Raw genomic sequence first — 13742 nt, forward strand, 5'->3', positions numbered from 1 at the left:
CTCCATAACTTGAGAAGCTCATAAATTGCAAAATCTCAATCTCCAAAATGACTAAAAAATCTTTTGCTGAACACAATTCCAGTCTTTGCTCAAGAAAGACCAATTTGTGGGGCACTGTTCTGCAGTTCCTTTCCTCTGGGAATTTTGCAACAATCTTGATCACATCTTTCAGATTCAAGATTCATTTCAGATTTCAACGAAAGGCAGCAGCATGTGCTGCTGGTTGTCAGAGCTGTAAATGAAAAAGAGGATCACTGTTGTTCAGCAGGATGTGGAAGAGACTGTGAAAAGGAGTGTGCGCTCTCTCCCTCTTGCCTACACCATTAGACAGCCCCTATATCTTCACAAGAGGCAAAGGCCTCCTGTACCAGCCAGCCCACCTTCTCAGAACCAAGCAGAAGTCATGCTCAGTATTTCTTTGCAGTATCTCCTTCCCAACAATGGGAGGGGAAGAAATTCTGGGATTATGCAGCAGGGTTATCCAATCTTGGCAGATTTAAGAGTGAGACCACAGCATTTTGCCACCAACACAGTCCGTTCCACTGAGGAACGTCGTTCTACGTATTCAGCAATCCAGCCTTGCTACACATTCATGATCTCAGCAATACCTCATATTTAAGTGAAATTTAATGGCAGTATTTCATAAAACCTAAGGATCAGAGCATGCATCTGCTTTGGAAAAGAAATTCCAAATAATAGGTCCCCTGTGTACAATTTAGATGTCTCCTGCAGAAATACTTTACTGAAGGTCTATGGCTTAAATAGGTCAAAACTTAAAAACCACTATCACTAAATGAAGGTGAAAAAAACCCAGGTTTAGACACATTTCTCAAAAATTTCAAATTTTGCTGAGATTATAAACATGCCAGTTTCAATTTTGATTATTCCATATTTCCTTAAGTGAACTTCTGAAATAGAGCTGAGAGGTGTTAGATTTATTTATTTGTATATTATGTCTCCTGGTTTCTTGTACTTTCTTAACATTACATATGGTGCAGTTATTGAGTTAAATGTTGTGTACTTTCTTTAAAAATTTATCATTATTAGGTCAGATTTTTTTTTTCTTCTCCAGGATGTCTCAAACTGAAAATACTGCCCACAGTATCAATAAAACATTCAACTTGCAATGACAGAAGTTCAAAGAAAATGTTGTAAAAAGTGAATTAAAATTTACTTATAGTCTAATTCAACTTCCAAGACCTGAGAAAGTCTAGGAAACTTAAAGGCTCTAACAAACTATCTAATTATAGACTTGCAGGTTGATATTCACAGAAATTTGATTTACAATCACCCATTTATGAAAATTTAATCTTGTACCTTTAAGTGTTTAAATACAAGATTTTACACAAACTGCAGAATTCTTCATTATTTAAAGTGAAAATTTTAGGAATATAAAATTCACATCTACTGAGTTTACAGGGCTTTTTCCTATTTTGTCTTGAAATAGCAAATATAGCATTAAATAAAAACTATTCCCAAAAATTGTGTTGATTGGTTTAAATTTTAAATAATTGCTTTAAAATGTAAAAATGTTACATTTTGTAAATATTCATTTGAGACACAGGACAAGGAAAGGAAACAAAAAGGAAAGAAAGAAATTAAGATCTAAGAGAAGAGAAGATGAAGAAAAGCACCTATTATATTTGGAAACATCCGTTCAAAATGTTTTATTGGACCAAAAAATTCAGTAGCAGAGTGGAAAATTCTAACTTTTTTTGAGAAAAAAAAGCCCAAATTAATTACCATGATCTTGATCAGGAGCTTCCAGATTGTAACCATAGCCTAGAAGGGTGCGGACTGCTTCCCGAAGACTGTCTTTGTTGGACTTCTTTGTCCGATCATCCAAAAGAGCATACGGAACAAGGCGAGGATTTCGTCGGTTTTTCACATCCTTCATTAGTATGAAAAAACAGAATTTTCAGAATTTGTGTTTTATTTTACAGACAAGATTATTCTTCAATAACACCATAATAATTACTATTATACCAACTGAAGTCATGTAACTTCAAATATGGCAAGGAATTAGAGAAATTGCAATAGCCTAGAAACTACAAGACTGAATTCACTAAAAAAAAAGTGACACACACAAATAAACAAAGCTCTGATTCTTTTACCTGATGCAAGTTTCTGTCAAATTTACTTAATAAAGTAACAATACAAACCACAGAAACAAGGATAGAGCCAAAGAGAATGACATAAAAGTCAAAAGAATTGTATTTCATACACTGTTTATGAAGCAGCTCCCATAACTACAAGAAACTTGTTTCTAACTAAAGCTGACATTACTGTACCATAAATATACAAAATGCCCAAATAATAAATGTGATAAAAACAAAAGAATAAAATACTACTAATAAAAAATAATAAATGTGTGCAACACTAAATAAAAAATTACAAAATAGATAATAAACACATGCCTTACTATAACATCTATTTAAGACATGTATTTTTCAAAAATAAAGGGGTTTGCAAGAATATAATTCATGTTTTCCGTGTGTAGAGTTTTTGCAATAGATAATTGAACTAACCACTCTCCAGCTGAAATGAAAATATCGGTAAGGTTTAATCTTCGAATTTTAGGTTTATTAGAAAATATCAATTAGGTTTTCCTCCACTGCAAAATGATCTTATTTGAAAGCAGTGTTTAACTGGATTATTTAAGTGGCTAATCCAATTTTTAGTGACTAACAGAACTGTTTTCTTGTCTATATTTTCTTCTCACATCCTGTCAGAATTTGTTGGCAATGAGAGAAACCTTGCAAAAACTCTGTGTTTTTTCTAATATCTATATTTATTTTAAAAATTACAGACTTGACATTGCTATAAAGAATAGCTGCTGTTCAGAGGCTTTTATTATTGGTTAGATTTATTAAGAAGTCCAAAATCAATGCCTATTATTTTAGAAGACAGTGAAAGTACCTTACTTCTTTTACAGGACTACAGTTCTAGTTTTAGGAACATATGTGGTTTCAATTCTATCTTTTCAAGAAGAGAATAAATGGAACATCCATTTGGAAAAAATTCTTGCAGGCATCTTTTGTTACCCTTTAAATGCTCAGATGCAAGACTATCTGTCTCTTGCCTTGTCATAGTGAGCAGATATTATAAACCAGAGCTTGATGAAATCCAGTCCTACAAATTATTCCTCTAGGAGAAGAAACATTAAGGCATTACCTACATTCTAAAAGGGCTAACAGAAAGATAAAGGCAATGCATTGCTGGTGACACAAATTACAAACCCATATCAGCTCTAATTATATTTTGTGGAAAGGACAGTGGCAGGGCCAACACTAATGCCATTTGAGGGATCCACTTTTCATATTTTTTCCAAATTCTTAAGCTGATGTCCTGCTTTGTCCAATGTTTAACTTGGTAGATGTGAAAAAGAGCTGTATCCTTCAAGCAAATACTGAAGTAAATGTTATGAGAAATTATTTTTTTATATAAAAGCACTCACATTAACATCTGAGGTCATGCAACACTATGAGTTTGATTATTTGTTATTGAAAGGACACAAAGAAGAGAAATCATTTCCTCTGAAGCACTCTACATCTAAATAACATTGTGAAATACTGTCTTTAAAAATATGAAAGTTTGGAACAATAAATATGTAACTTCTTATCCATGATATAATGTTAAACTAATGAATTTGCAGTTGCCATACCAACCATTGACACAAATAAACATACAGGCAATCAGCTGATAACAATGTATAAAATGAAATATAGTATAAGTGCTTTTAAAATGACTAAGCGCAAAATGAGAGCAAGGAGAGGAAAAAAAAAGGAATAGAGAAATTTATTCAATTGGTATTAAACCAACTTGATTTTACAGATATTTTTCCCTTGGATCTAATTTTATAACATTACGACCTTTTTTCCAATAACATTGTGACCTTTCTCACCTATTCAAGACTGTGGCTACGTCTTTAAATTTGAATGTCAGCAAAGATTTTTTCTTTTAACAACTTTGTTCTTTTTTTTTTCTTATTACACATCTATTTAAATTTTGAATGTGTTACTAATTTCTGAATTAAGCACTCTTATTGTTATATTCATCATAAGTTTTAGTACTAATGACCTTCTGCACCTCTCTGGTGTAAGTGTAGAGAATGATCCTGTACAGTGATTGAGCTTTGCACATCCGCAATCAAGTCAACAAGAAAACTGATTAGCTAAGAGTGGTAATTTTTACTGAGTACATTTCCAAGCAGTACAGAGACTGAATTCCTCTTATTCAATACAAAGATGTTATTGTAGACTGTTAACATAAGTTTTAACGTTCAACCAAATTTTTTAACGTTATTTTGCCAGAGTTTTCCACATTTGACAGTCTAATGATTCACAAGAAGACTGTTTGGTACAGAGTTTGTCTGGCACTACTTCTCAACAGGCAAATGGTTTGAGCTGGGTAGCATACATTATATTTATATAATTCTTTTGTTTTGAATTCAGAACCTACCATATCACCAAAAAAAGGGGGAAAAGCCTATGTATTTTATTACACAGCTTTGTCTTCATTTCATGTGACAAACATCCATTAATAATTCAGAATTAAATGTACTTTACTTAGGAAAACATTGCAACCATAAAAAGTTGGGATGCCTGGCAGAATGCGCCCTGGATGGAAGTAATAATGTTAAACGTCAGTGATACAGCACTGACCATGAAAAGTCAGTACTACTTTTCACAGTGACACGACAGATTCCAGTTTACATAGCAAATGATAGACCAACCATTATTTAAATTGGCACTCACACACTTTTTTTAGGGTATATAAGGATATCAATTAGGCAATAACTGGTAAACAATGGGCCAATTTAACTGCATAAATTTTTTAACCTACATGTAGCTCTTAAAAGGAAAAGAGCTACAGAAAGAATACCTAAACACACACACCAAAAAACATCAACAAGCCTCTTAAAACTTCCGTGATAAGTAAAGAACACTACTGCAAAGTAACTCCACAGAAACACATGGCAGATGTAAAGTGCATTCTTTTGTTCAATGAGTCTGTGACTTGTCTATAACTCATAACTGATCTCAAGGCACTGGACCTACAACTGGTCTTGGAACTTGCACAGATAGATCTCACATAAGAATGAAACGAGGGATTTCCATAATGTCTACAGCAGCAGAGAAAACCATAGTCAAATTCTACAAACAGCTCTAAAAGAACATTTTAAGAGATGCAGTGTGTGTAATACAGTGTTGCCACATTTCTCTTCATAGAGAAAAGCAAGGCACAAGTCTTCCCAGGAATATTTCTGGGTTTCACATTCTTTGAACACCAGAGAAAGGGAAAACACAATTCTTATCACTTGCTGTGCCTGTGTTGTGCCAAAGTAGAATGCAATATGGAGACTGTTTACCCAGAGTGAGGATGTTTTGTTTCCTTGGCCTATTAGGGCTCAGAGTGTGTGTGTGTGTGTCGGACTGCCGGCTGACAGTCCTGGGATGGGTGCAGTGCTGTGCACTTGTGTGCAGAGTGAGTGCGTGGCAGATTTAGTCCAGATGTACGTAATACAGCATAATAAAGTAATTAATTGGCCTTCTGATAAGATGGAGTCAGATGCATCATTCTCTCCCCTTCACCTGGGGCGCCCTTGCTTCGATAATATGGTTGTGTGCTTCAGCAGTAATCCAGTAACAAAAAACAAAGTATCATATAAACCTCTAAAAGACATCTGAAAATAATAATGTAGTTTTCAGAGTTATAAATGTTGTATTGCCAAGCTGTGCACTCCTGGACCTTCCCAAATCTCTAAGAAGTTCAGGAACAGCACAGACCACTAGACTAAAGGGAACAAAAAGTCACGAGAATGTAGGTATATGTAGGTAAGTGCTTAACAGAAAGAAAGATAGGAAAATACTGAAAAGTTAAAATACATAGTAGGAAGAGTGTAGGGAAAATATTATAATAATTACTTGGGAACACACATTTTGTGATTTAAAGTTTAAGAGCTGTACAGATACATATTCTGTGTGGCACTGAAATGATTTTGTTCTCATAAGCAAGGCTGTAAAACTACAAGCAGAAAACAAATGTATTTCATCACATGTCCATTGAGACAGACATGCTGTTGTTTTCTCAGCTCCCTTTGCACCATTAGCAAACCCTCATTCCAGCTGTGAATTGATTCCACTTGCTGTCAGATCTCCACCGACACCCAAGATCCACACCTCTCACTATCACAAAGATTTCTGAGCAATTGCCACAACAAATGCTACAGGGCAAGCTTGCCAGCAGTACTGCCAGAAAACCAGTGAGCCACCATGTGCATGTGCAGCACAGGCACAGCAAGCAGGATCATTTACACACACCATACCTTTCATGCCTTGCTATCCAGAGGGCTAGCTTTTCCACACCTATTACAGCAGCTCATGTTTAACCAGAAACCATGAAAATTAAAAATCATCTTATAGGGGAAAAGGAAAATACAATTCTAAATAGGTATTTACTAAAAAAGTAATTTTCAAAGTCCAGAGTATTAGAACCAGAAAGCACAACAAAGCAACGTTAATAATCCAAAGAAGAAGTTGTATTCTTCACATGGAATACTAGCAGCTGAGTTCTAACCTTGCAAGTATGTGTATCCTTAGTAATACATGTACAGATTCTGCCATCTTCACTGAGAACCATAGCCATATGGAATGCCTGGCAGAATGTGCCCTGACTATAAATGGAAGGAACTAATATATCAGTATAAATCATGTAAAATGTCAAAGTGAGGTAACATAAGTTGTTTTTTATGAGGACAAGATGCTGGCTTTATATATATTTAATGAAAAAATAAGCAACAACTTGATTTTTCCCACACATGCATATTTTACTCAGCCTGACTTTCCAGAACAATGCTTCTTCTGCATTGCAGCCTTAGGCAGCCTGAGAAGACCAACACCTCATCTTAATTAACGATGCCATATACTTTCCATACATCTGAAAAAATAAGATCTTGACTTCAAAAGACCAAAACGTCTTGCATTTTTGGGCCAAAGAGAAGTAAGATTTCATATAATTGCTTAGCAATACCAGCTGACTATTCCAGGACAGGAACTTCAGAGCATCTTTAAGATGTTTTTCACACAGCGGAAGGAAAAATTTAAGTTGCCAATATTTATAAACAATTGTTAAAGCTGTGAGTTTTTTAATACTTTTTCTTTTTTCACTATAAATGGGGTTTTTGATTGTTAGCTTTTCTAGCCAGAACACAATGCAGTAGAAGAAGAAAAAGGAAGATACCCTTTGATTACACTATCAGGATATGTGGCAATGTATATAAGCAAAACGTGAAAGAATCTTTGCCTGTGATCTCTACAATCAGTGGGGAGACCTAGAAGTCATGCATTCAGGAAGAGGGACGAGGCAGGCAATGTACTTTAAATGATTTTCATTTGCTTTCTGATCTCTAAGCTTGACTTTTCTTTTCTGTCTTTCTCTTATTCATATGGATGTTGGGATTCTCCTGTATGCATAAAATCACAGTTTTATGAATGCCAAAAAAATACACCAAGTTCATGGATATGCCAAAATATACCCTAAGTTCATGGATAAACTTATATGAGTTTTGAATATTTTCCATTAAATTGTGAGGATTTAGTCACAAATACATGCTTTTATACTTCAATGCTATTTTTCCATTACCTTGTTATGAAAAATTCCTTAAAAGTAACCAAATGAAAAAACTCATGTAATTATGACAGGACTTAATATCAAAATCCATAAAGGTTAAAAAAAAAAAAAAAAAAAAAAGCCTTCTCTCATAGCACAAATGTGATTATTTTAATTCACTTATAGCAAGGCTATATTGCTCCTTGGCCTGGATATAACTCCTGTATATGTCCTTGTACATTTACCATTTCCCCAGTTCCAAGACCACCAACTTGCACGTAATTATGTTCTCCCTTAAAGGGACACTGTCAAGTATTTTCATACTGATTTTTGTGCTTGTTTTTCCACTACCCTTGCTACTGAATATGTTCTTTTAAGCAGAAATACATAATTTCCCTACTTGTTTTGCTCCTTCTGATTTCTTCCTTCATGGAGCAATGAGCAACTGTGAGTCAGTACTGCCAAAAAATACTTGTTTGTGATCAGTGTCATCACAGGTGTCAGGACAGTTCTGGGAACAGGATTTATTAGCTAACTAGTGCTCCCTCTCCTGGCTGGCTATCTGGCTCTGCAGCAGCAGAACAAAAATACTGTATATAGTCATGCAAAAAATGTAGCTTATTATATCTTGTTAATAAAGAAGACAGACAATCAGTAATGGATTTAGAAGAAGAAAAAAAATCTGGAAGTTGGAAGGAATTTTCCCGAACTTTATTTTTAAAGAAATAAATGGTTTATACTTTAACGACTTCAGAATATCCCTTTAATTTTTTCATTTTATATAATCCCAAAATGATAAGGCTCTCATACTGAACAGACCTACTAGATTACTCAGTTCATCCTACAGCCACAAGACAACTGCTGTCCATAACATATTCCCAGTGATTAGCTCATCTACTTGAAAACATCTGTAAGCTTCTTTCCCTTAAGAAACTATTTTACAGCTCTGCAAGATCTGTTTATAGTATTATACAGCACAACATCATGTCACTGTATCACTCCAGTACTGAAGCATGTCACAGTAATATGACAGGATGAGAAAATGCAGCCCATGAAATAAACCCATTGGAGTCAAGCAGAAGCACGTGGCAGTGTGGACAACACCTAGAGCTGGCAGCTTCCATGTAATATGTATGCCAGCTAAATGAGAGGCATCTCTGCACTGCACCCAGGAAAGAGCACCTTGCTCTTCTGCTCTCTTCTCATGGGTTTTAATAAATGGTGTTTGTAATCTGTGTATGGTAAGCACTCCTGAAACTCAGCTGTTGGTCTTTTTTCCAGAAGAAATATTCGAAAAGAGAAAGATTACAGAACTAACATTAACAAATCAACATTAATATCCATAGCAGAGCACCTTCTGCAAGACATACTATCATTGAAAAAGGTCATAATCTACCTGTTTAATTACCCATGAGACTGTGGTAACTTGTCTGCCAGGAACTAGGGAGTAAAGTATACTGTTGACCTTGTGAATCTGCTTCCTGAAGGTCATGAATATTTCTGAGCTCTCGTCCGCATTTACAATCATACTCGGCTGAAAGCAGAGCTATGACACTGTTCACTGTACCACTACACTGCATGCTCAACAACACTGCACAACTCAGCACACAGAAGTCTTTAGACAGTAAAAAAATTCTTGGATGTTTAAAGCATAAGCACTCAGGACTACAAAAGGCCAATTAATTGTCTTTCCAACTCCAAATGTGATCAGTTTCATAGGCACTTAAGCTTTTTAGCTGTAAATTCTCCAGACTCTTCTCTGCATGCCCATAATTGTCTTTGTCTTGATAAGGAAGAACAGTTAAATATTTATCATATATACCAAAGCCCAGTCAAGATTTAGAGCAGAAGCATTTGTCTAAGACTCTTTCAGAGCATAAGCTGGTAGTCAAAATCAGAGTTTGATACACATGGACTGCTTAAAAAATATCTGAAAACTTAACAAGGGGCTACCATTCCAATAATGTTTTCATACAAAAACTTGTCCTTGGCCATCAGAATGGATGTAGATACATAAATCCTATTTGTCTAGTCAGACATCCTTGAGGTTATGGAGTCAATCTTTTAGAACTCTTGAAAAATGGGTAATGTACCACTCAGTAATTACAAGGCTAAGGGGTTTTAAATAAAACCTCTAGCTGCCATGAGTTTTCTCACACCAGACTATAAATTTTAATAAGTGAGCAGAGATTTAATTTTCATGTTAAACTTTGTCATCCAGTGACCAGGACATTTATTAGGAAGGGAGTCTAGGGAAGGCCAGAGCTCCCAGAGTTTCTCTCAGGAAACTATTTTAGGAGTCAGTAGATAAAATACAGAGAGCTGTTCAGTGAGTAGATCACAGTCCTCCTTTTTCCCCTCTGCTTTCTCCTGGTAAGGCTCAAAAATGACTCCTCACAGGGCTACAACATTTTAGGTTTAACAGTCAGTTTAGTCTCTCTCCCTAAGCACAGCAATGAGAACATAAGACAGACTTTATGATTCTTCTGAAGAGTTTAATTTTAGGTTATATCCCATACTAGATTTATCAAATCAATGTTTTTTTGGGTTTTGGGGTGTTTTTTAAAACCCAAGTTGGGGCCTTAAGCAATTCCACGGCCTTTTGGGAACCACAGTAAAACTAATGGCTTATGACTATCAGATCACTCCTCGTCAAATGCAAAACGTCCTATATTAACAGGCACACCAAAACATACATAAAGACAGTGTATAATAAAACTATTGTGAAGATGTAAAGGAGACATTTTTTCATTGCCACCCACTCCCATTACATCTTTTATGTACTGTTCCCAAACCAGTAACATTGGGAATGTCTTTGACATTTAACTGACTTTCCTACTTAATACCACACTAATTCAGAAAACATGCAATTTAGCTGCAAATTCACTCCAGTAAATATGGCAAAATTATTTGTGGGTTTTTTCAAAGATACACCAATACAAAGGGTAGGTTAAATTGTCTTCAAGATCTAAGAAAATTTATTCACTAGATGTGAGTCATAAGATTAGATTTTCCCAAAGCTAGTTAGAAATATAATTAGCTAAGGAATGCATTTGATTCCAGAAACTTCTTAACTTTTTCTTAACCAATAAATTCTGTTGCAAAACTAAATTTAATTTTGGGCTATGTCAAGTTACTATCAAAGTTGTAACAATTTCCTAACTTTCATTCATTTCAAAGCTCCCAGTTGGCAAGGTCCTGTATTGAAAATAATTGGCTTCTGAAAGAATAAAAAATATGAGAGACATGGTATAAATTCTTGAGTGCCTTCTTTTATATATCAGAAATATTTCTTTTGAGCATACAGTTTTTCATTCTAGAAATGAATTGTGCACTGACTCCATAAACACAGGATTGAAACATTGATTTCAAAAATAATTAATCCCCTTCCCCTAACCTGACAGCAAACCATCACTTCCAACCGTTCTCATGATTCATGTTCCATCAGAAATGTTAGCAGCACTTCAAAGGCCACCTCTTACTAAAGGATGCAGTATTAGGGAAAATTTTTGATCCTGGGGAAAGCCGGGGAGTTGCACAAACACTGAATTATCTTCAGTGCTTTCCTAGTAGAGAATATACATATATTCCAGTGTGCAAACAGAAGAATTGACTCACTGTCTGTCTAGACCCAAATACAGAACATAGATTTCCTAAATAGCTTACAGAGTAACACAACGACAGCTTCACAGTAAGATTCTATAATGAACAATACTGAAATGCAGATATGCAGCGTATTTTGTCACATAAACATACCTGTATATGATGAGGTGAAGTGCTTAACTTAATATATAAAAACGCAGATAATTTTATTATTTTACACAAAAGTTTTGCAAATAAAATTAATTTTGGTACTGTAGAAGAATAAAATTTGACATATATGGCACAGAAATGTATAACTCAAATTTCTGTCAAAAACAAGGAAGAGACAGGTATGTACCTACAAAACAGCTGTATCTCATTTTTGCAAAAATAATGACCTTTTATGCTCAGCAAAAAACCATGAAAACTCACTTTTTCCCCAGGGGTGAATTGTCCTAAAATTTCACTGTGAAATGCTACCACACATTTATTAAAGCAAATGAAGAGACCTTTCTGTATATAAAATTCAAAACCAACCACAAAAAGAATAGAAAATCTTAAAGGAAAACTGATGCATAAACTGTCTTGGAAAATACTAAATTAGGCTCATGGTATACCCAATTGACTGGGTTTGGGGTTTTTTTTAAGAAACCAAAGAACCTGTGTTTTGCTTTTAATAATCCACCATGCTTTATTCTTACTCTCCTCCCTTGTAACACGTTGGGATAACTACCAAATAATATTCATATTCACTGGAGCAGAACAACTAAAGTAGGACTGGAACTTTGAGACTGGCTTAACTATTCTCAATTAAACACGGCTTCTGCCAGAAATACAACATATTAGCAAAGTTATTACTAGAAGTTTACATTCTGATTTTCCTGGATAAACAAAATTATTCAATTCCCGGAACTGCAAACATTTAAATTATTTCCCTAGTGAAAGTCAATATTTACATTTCCTAAAATACTGGAGCATGTTAGCTTCCTGCATGCAATTTTCTCACCCTGAGATTTAAATAGCATACAAGGATACACCACCAAGTTTTTTAATACTGCTTGTAAAAGAGTCTCATACTGCTATTTAGCAAGATTGCTTTAAATTATGTATTTTTTTTTTCTTTGACTGACAAACCTGCATTCACTAACTGTTTTTTCCTGACTGTGTGCCACCATTATTTCCATTTGGCTATGAAATATCTCAATAGATAAGTGCTGTTTTAAGTGTCTGAAGTTAGCACTTACCTGCTGGATGCCGTATGTCCAGCCTTGCCTTATACGGTCCCTTGCCCACACATTGTGAGCATTCTCTGCTAGTTTATCCACCATAGCTTCCTGAGAGGGGGTCAGTTTGATAAAACTCAGATCCATGGGTGCTGGCTTATATCCACTCAACAACTGATAGCTGTTGAATAAAAGCAGAACTTGCAGTTACTTTTCAGCAAGAAAAAAAACCTAAGAGAAACCACAAAAGAAAGAAATATCATCTATGCAACATATCTATATAAAAATTATATCTGCCTTTGAACATAAAGAATAATTATGTAGTTTTGATTACTGATTTGTTTTTGGTTCTGTTTCAAGCTAATTGCATCTTGATGGGATGAAGTAACTGGTAATGAAAGCTATCCAAAATGGCCTGAACTAAAAATGTTTTTAATTTTAGTAATATTCAAAGTATTAGATTAAGATGTTGTTTATCTAAATGCTTATTTCTACCTCTGAACAGATGGCAATACTTATTAAATTCTATCTACTTCCTACTGAAACAAGAAAATATATTCTTCCTGTTGCATAAAGGGATGCTAAGAGACAGAGCAGGTCAAATGGCTGACTCAAGACCAGTTTTGAAATTCACCTTAGAATGCCTTCATAATAATTCATACCTTAACTCTCCTTCAAATCATAGCAGCAAATGTGTAAGCATGACTTCAGAATAGAAAGGCAGCTTCCTCACTTTTTTAAGCACTCCTAGGAATGCTACTATTATAAAGTTATTCCCTTCCCATTAATTATAGAAATCTCCTACTTTACTTATGAGCAAACCTTCAATAGAGGATATGAAGCATTATAGGTCTTTTCCAACCTAAGTGATTCTATGATTCTATTTCTCCTCCAGCATACAAAGCACTATTTTGGTTGAAACAAAAGGAGTCTGTGGAAAATAAGCACCAGCATTCTCTCACTGGGGTGTATAAAAAATGGCTAGTTTAAACAATCGCTCAGTTATTTTCTAAACAATTTGGTGATTTTATTTATTTGTACTGACAGAGAAAACCCATAAAATTAAACAGTATTTATCCTCATTTATATCCTAAAATATTCAAATACTTTACCAATCTTAATTAATTCTCTTCTGTAACAACCATTTTAAAACACAGTTAAACGAATTATTTGTTGAAAACAATAATTTAAAACAACCAGGTATTTAAGAGGGATTACATCTATAATAAGAGGTTGAATCTTTCTTCAAAATTACCACAATATAAAGAAAAAGTTTAACCTAGAAAACAACAGTTCAACATCTTTCCAAAATCAGTCATCCACATA

At 34.6% G+C, this 13742-nt stretch overlaps 1 protein-coding gene across 1 annotated transcript in view; it reads right to left on the reverse strand.

Moving 5' to 3' along the window:
* RYR2 (ryanodine receptor 2) overlaps positions 1-13742 on the reverse strand; it is a 384205-nt gene that overhangs the window by 147764 nt on the left and 222699 nt on the right. Inside the window, exons 26-27 of the mRNA XM_041485449.1 lie at positions 12438-12597; positions 1744-1891 (exon numbers count right to left, since the gene is read on the reverse strand). Coding sequence (XP_041341383.1) covers positions 1744-1891; positions 12438-12597 — 308 coding nt within the window. The remainder of the gene's footprint in view (positions 1-1743; positions 1892-12437; positions 12598-13742) is intronic.

This window comes from Pyrgilauda ruficollis, unplaced genomic scaffold, assembly GCF_017590135.1.
Source record: "Pyrgilauda ruficollis isolate IOZ18807 unplaced genomic scaffold, ASM1759013v1 scaffold70, whole genome shotgun sequence".
In the NCBI taxonomy this organism is placed as follows: Eukaryota; Metazoa; Chordata; class Aves; order Passeriformes; family Passeridae; genus Pyrgilauda; species Pyrgilauda ruficollis.